Consider the following 5,706-nt stretch of genomic DNA (forward strand, 5'->3'; position numbering starts at 1 on the left):
CTGCCTCAGAGGACATGTGTAAGGTTTTGGGTTCAGTCTCCAGCAGTACCCCTTGCTCCAGACAAATCAGATGTTAAGAGCATTTACCCTATTGGAATGAATATCAAGCATTTAATATGATGACATAATGTGTTCACTAAGTAATAAGAACCATTTGCTCAATGGAAAGATCGTTGTTGAATTAGTAAGGAGATTTCCGGAAGTCTTAAAGAAACCTAGCCTTGCGGGAACCCTTACTAGTACCGTGTTAGTACAGGGCAGTGTGCTATAGCGTGTTCAGAGCCCTGCTCTCACTGTTTTCTCCCCTGGGCTGACCCTTAGGCTCCACCTTCAGACCCCATGACTCATTTCCCAAATCTGGGAAGTCGGGGCGGCGGCGGAGGGAGCGGAGGAGCACCGTGCTAGGGCTGCCTCAGCATGTGCAGAAGGAACTTGGTGAGCCTCTGTTCAGTGGGCAGTGGTGGTGAGCGGAGAGCCTGGCCAGCCCCTCGCTGACTCCATCTCCTTGTCCGTTTCAGGCCTGCGGAATAATCGTGAGGCCCCAGGCACTCCACAGCCGCCTGGTCCACGGGATACTGTCCGCATTCCCACAGTGGATGGTCGTCCCCCGGGCCTGGCCTTGGGGACAGGGGTCCGGGTGTCCCTGCAGGCTCTGGAGGCAGAGACAGAGGCTGGGACCGATGCAGAGGCTATACTACAGCGCCACATTGACCGTGTTTACCGTGATGACACACTTGTTGGCCGATCCACAGGAGCCCGGCCACCGCCATTGACTCGGCCAATGTCTCTCGCGGTGCCTGGACTGACGGGAGGGGCAGGACCTCCAGAGCCACTGAGTCCAGCCATGTCGATCTCACCCCAAGCCACATACTTGTCCAAGCTGATCCCGCATGCTGTGCTGCCACCCACAGTGGATGTGGTGGCTCTGGGCCGCAGCAGCCTGCGCACTCTGAGCCGCTGCAGCCTGCTGTCTGCTAGTCCAGCTTCCGTCCGCTCACTGGGCCGCTTCTCGTCAGCGTCAAGTCCGCGGCCCCGCAGCCGCCATGCGTCCTCGTCCAGTGACACCTGGAGCCATTCTCAGTCCTCTGAGACCATTGTGTCTGATGGCTCCACCCTCTCCTCGAAGGGGGGCTCTGAGGGCCAGCCAGAGGGCTCTGTGGCTAGCAATAATGTGGCACCCCCTCCTCCAGGGGGTAGTGGGAGGGGATCCCCCAGTGGGGGTAGCACTGCTGAGGTCTCAGACACAGCCAGCATCCGCAGCAGTGGGCAGCTGTCTGGCAGGAGTGTGTCCCTGCGGAAGATGAAACGGCCTCCCCCGCCTCCCCGCCGGACTTACTCCCTCCATCAGCGGAGCTCAGCAGTGCCCGATGGGCCCTTAGGGCTGCCGCCCAAACCTGAGCGGAAGCAGCAGCCGCAGCTACCCCGGCCACCCACCACAGGTGGGTCTTCAGGGGTGGCAGCAGTGCCTTGCCCACCCAGCTCAGCAGGCAGCTGGGGCTCTGGCTCGTCTCCAGGTGGCTCCAGACGCCCCCCACGTTCCCCAGAACGAACACTTTCTCCTTCCAGTGGATACTCAAGCCAAAGCGGTACCCCAACTCTCCCTCACAAGGGTCTGGCAGGTGCCCCTGCCTCCCCAGGCAAGGCTCAGCCCCCTAAACCAGATCGAGTGACATCCCTTCGATCTCCTGGGGCCTCTGTGTCCTCTTCCCTCACATCTCTGTGTTCTTCTTCCTCAGACCCTACTCCCTCTGACCGCTCTGGCCCACAGATGTCCACCCCCTTGGGTGACAGATTTGTCATACCTCCTCACCCTAAGGTGCCTGCCCCTTTCTCTCCACCACCTTCCAAGACCAAGAGCTCTAACCAAGCTGTCCCTGCTGTGGCTGCCCCTGCTGTGGCTGCCCCTGCTGTGGCTACCCCTGCTCTGGCTCCTGGGCCGGTTTCTACCATTGACACCAGTCCTGCATCTCCTTCCGTGCTGCAGACAACCCTGACTCCACCCCAGGAGTCTCCCATTGCCTCCAAAGACCAGTCACCCCCACCGTCTCCACCCCCATCTTATCACCCACCTCCACCGCCTAGTAAGAAGCTTGAGGTGGTTGAGGAGGTCCCACCTACTCCAGAGACAAGTGAGGACTCCCTCCCAGATTCCAGCTGGCCACCACCACCACCACCTGCACCTGAGGAACAGGACCTGTCCATGGCTGACTTTCCCCCACCTGAGGAGGTCTTCTTCTCTGCAGGCCTGGAGCCTGGCCCTCTGGAGCCCTGCAGCTCGCTGGCTGCCACCCCTTCAGCTGCTAGCTCATCCCAAACCTCACCCCAGCATACCGAAACTCCTCCACCGGCTCCACCACCTCCACCTCCCCCTCCAGCTCCAGCTCCAGCTCCAGCTAGTTCTGCTTCAGAACTTCTGGCCAAGCTTCCTCAAAAGGACTCTGTGGGCAAGAACAGTGGGGCTCCCAGGGAGGATGCTGGCACACCTCTGGTCACACCCTCACTCCTGCAGATGGTACGGCTTCGCTCTGTGGGTGCTTCCACAGGGCCTCCAAGTTCGCCTCCAGGGTCATCAGCTCCACAGAAACCACTTCGAAGAGCCCTGTCAGGGCGGGCCAGCCCAGTGCCTGCCCCCTCCTCTGGGCTCCATGCAGCCGTCCGACTCAAGGCCTCCAGCTTGGCTGCCACCGAGAGCCCTGGAAATACCCTGTCCATTGGACCACCAGAGGCAGAGCCACGGTCTCCACAATCTCCTGCCTCCAAGGCCAGCTTCATCTTCTCCAAAGGCACCAAAAAACTGCAGCTCGAGCGGCCCGTGTCCCCTGAGGCCCAGGCTGACCTCCAGCGGAATCTGGTGGCTGAACTCCGGAGCATTTCAGAGCAGCGGCCATCACAAGCCCAGAAGAAACCTTCCAAGGCTCCCCCACCTGTGGCCCGCAAGCCCTCTGTGGGAGTCCCTCCTCCCTCCCCCAGTTTTCCTAGGGCCGAGTCTCTTACTGCTCCAGCCACCAATGGGCTCCCTCATGCTGAGGACAGGACTAAGGTGGAGCTGGCCGAGAATGGAGGTGTGCAGCTGGCTGGTACGGAGAAGATGGGCCCCCCTGGTTCAGGTACTGTAGGCACTGGTGTAAAGTCAGTTTTCTGGAGGTCTTCCCTAGGGGTGAATGTTCTTGGGTCTGGTTTTGTGATCTCTGGGATAAGTGGACTTCATCTTTAAACGTGGTAGGGAATTGGAGGAAGGAGGGTATATGGGACACACACTCCGGGAGCAGACATGAGTATATTCCAGTTTTGTCACATCCGTTCCCATCTCAGTTACGTTGTAAAATGAGCAGACACCCATGTTCCAGTTTGTGGAAAGTGCCTAGCCCAGTGTCAGTCAAGTGAGGGATACAGAAAGATTAGCTTACTGTCAGAATCGAGCTGGGAGGCTTGCTCAGTGTCACTTTCTTCACAGATCCATAGAAGAGACTGGTCTGACCATCAATGACTGGCACTGCTGACCCATCCCAGGAATACAATCTCTCAGGGACCCGAGCAGCTCCAAGGAAGAGAGGATACGGCACACAGTCTAAGAAGGATGCCAGCAGCCTTAATTTCCACAGCCTTCCATGTTTATGCAAGCCTGGTGTCGCTCCTCCCTCATGCCTTTTCCTGAAAGGATTCACCTCCAGCAGCCCGTCAGCCGTGGCCTTAGCCTCATCTTGAAGAAGGTAGCTGGTGGGAGTGGGTGGCTGTGCCCCCACCCCCTCCCAAGGCCACAGAGGTGGGAGCAGAACGTGTTTATTTTTGTTTCATGTTGAGAATCATGTATATTGTAGTCCAGAATCAAAGCACTTTGCAAAGTGGCTGCGTGTGCATCCTCCAGGACTCATGAAACCACATTCCAAGAGCCTGTTTACACAGTGGCAGCATCAGTCCTTGGTAGCCAGCCCCAGCTGGGACCAGTCTGTCCATTCTGCCAGTCCAGACCTTTCCTTAGTTCTTGGAGATGGGCAAGTCATCCCACAAGCTTCCCGGCTGGTGGCAGGAGTGAGGCTGTGGAATTCCAAAGCACAAAAGGTACAGATGGGGCTAGCCTTCCTGTGCCTCACCTCATCACCAACCACTCTCCTGCCTTCCAGTTCTGTCAGGTGCTCCTCCTTACAGGGGGGTTCATGGATGAGGGGAGGAAGAACCAGAGGTCTGTAAGCACCGTGCACTAAGAAACCAAAATCAGACCAGAGTAGGGAGCCATCTGGGATCTTGGCATGCCAGGTACCTGTCCTGTGACACTTGAGTTTGGGTAGATGGGCACAGCTTCAGAGCCAGGAGCTCATGGGATGTGTCCACTTCATGTTGGGAATACTGCCAAGATGGGAGGAGACTGGCAGGGCCTTACTTGGGCAGTGGGCCCAGGCCTGGCCCTCACTCTTTGTCTGATCTGTCGCTACTCTTTGGTGCATGTTCCCTCTGCAGCTGCCTTTCAGCCAGGTGGAGGGAGCTGAGGCTGAGTGGCAAGGATGGGAAGCCAAGGGGGTGTCTTGGCCCAGATTCTTCCCTAGTCCAAGAGGGGATACCCAGTGATCCTAAGTATGCAGTCTGGTGGCTATCCCAGGTAGCAGTCTCTGCTACTAATCTCTTCCTGGAATCCAATGACCCATTTTCAGCCTGGACCACCTCTCTAGGTAGGCTGGAGTTCCTGTCAGCGCCCATGGCTGTGCCTCCTTTAGGGCCACCTCTTGAGTCTTTCTTACTGGGAGCTTGAGCCTGGTAAGAGAGCTTGCTTTTAGCTTCTCCACTACCAAGAAGAGAGTGACACAGTACCCTCGCTCCTGACTTTCCTGTCAAGAGCTGGGGAAATGGGTGAGTCCAGGTCCCTTAGCCCTCTTGCTAGGATTGCTTGTTTCACTGTCTTTCCCTTGCTCAGTGTGTGATGGGGGCTGCTGCTGGGTGGATGTCACTGTCCCATGAGATGGGGAGGGAGGACAATAAATCAGTAAGCACTGTTCTGCCCCAGGATCCAGGACTGGTAAGGCCCCATGTAACCAGGCCCTGGCAGTAGTCTGGGAGCTTCTGGGGGTGGGGAAGCAACAACCCCACCACCAGTGTTACTGGAGCTCTTGCCCTGACTTGGGATCTTCTCTGCTTGTTTCCCCACTGGGTAGGCCAGAGTACAGAGAAGAAAGGAGAATCTTGAGGGACAACCTCTTTCTCCTCTGGGGTAAATAAGTTTGATCCTGTGCAAATGGAGAGACCAAAAGCCTCTGATTTTTAATTTGCATAAAAATGTTAGAAGAGACATATATATATATATATATTTCCTTAAATTTTTGAGTCTTTGATATATCTATATAAACAGTTCTCTCCCCACTCCTCTGAAGCTTGAGTGAGTGAGACACATGACAAAGCTGTGTTTCATTAAAAGGTATTAAATGATTGAAACTTGGCTGTGACTACTCTTTTCCAGACATCGACAGCAGGTGATGCTGGGCAATATATGTAACAGGGTTTGGGGAACACACACCTCACAACAGCATGAATCTAATCCTAGGCTAATGAACCACAAAAGACCTGGCTGTGCAGGGACAGGGCAGTGCTCCGGCCTCAGTCAGAAGAGGTGGTGCCTTGCCTGCTGCCAGCACGGCCCCAGGTGAGGTGACACAGTTGCTGCTGTGTGCGTATGCCATCTCCTAACATAGTGTGGTTTTGACGAATCCATCCAGATAC

General features: G+C 56.2%; 1 protein-coding gene across 3 annotated transcripts in view; it reads left to right on the top strand.

The window, feature by feature from the left end:
- Kiaa1522 (KIAA1522 ortholog) overlaps nucleotides 1-5,421 on the top strand; it is a 30,813-nt gene extending 25,392 nt beyond the window's left edge. For 2 of the 3 annotated variants that reach the window (XM_013120219.3, XM_013120217.3), the window contains exons 5-7: nucleotides 322-435; nucleotides 519-3,107; nucleotides 3,455-5,421. In XM_013120219.3, the coding sequence (XP_012975673.1) occupies nucleotides 322-435; nucleotides 519-3,107; nucleotides 3,455-3,462 (2,711 nt within the window). In that variant the 3' untranslated portion in view covers nucleotides 3,463-5,421. The remainder of the gene's footprint in view (nucleotides 1-321; nucleotides 436-518; nucleotides 3,108-3,454) is intronic. The other variant, XM_040756566.1, reaches the window with a different exon arrangement.
- The last annotated feature ends 285 nt before the right edge of the window (nucleotides 5,422-5,706 follow it).

The sequence above is a fragment of the Mesocricetus auratus genome, unplaced genomic scaffold (assembly GCF_017639785.1).
Source record: "Mesocricetus auratus isolate SY011 unplaced genomic scaffold, BCM_Maur_2.0 Super-Scaffold_100014, whole genome shotgun sequence".
In the NCBI taxonomy this organism is placed as follows: domain Eukaryota; kingdom Metazoa; phylum Chordata; class Mammalia; order Rodentia; family Cricetidae; genus Mesocricetus; species Mesocricetus auratus.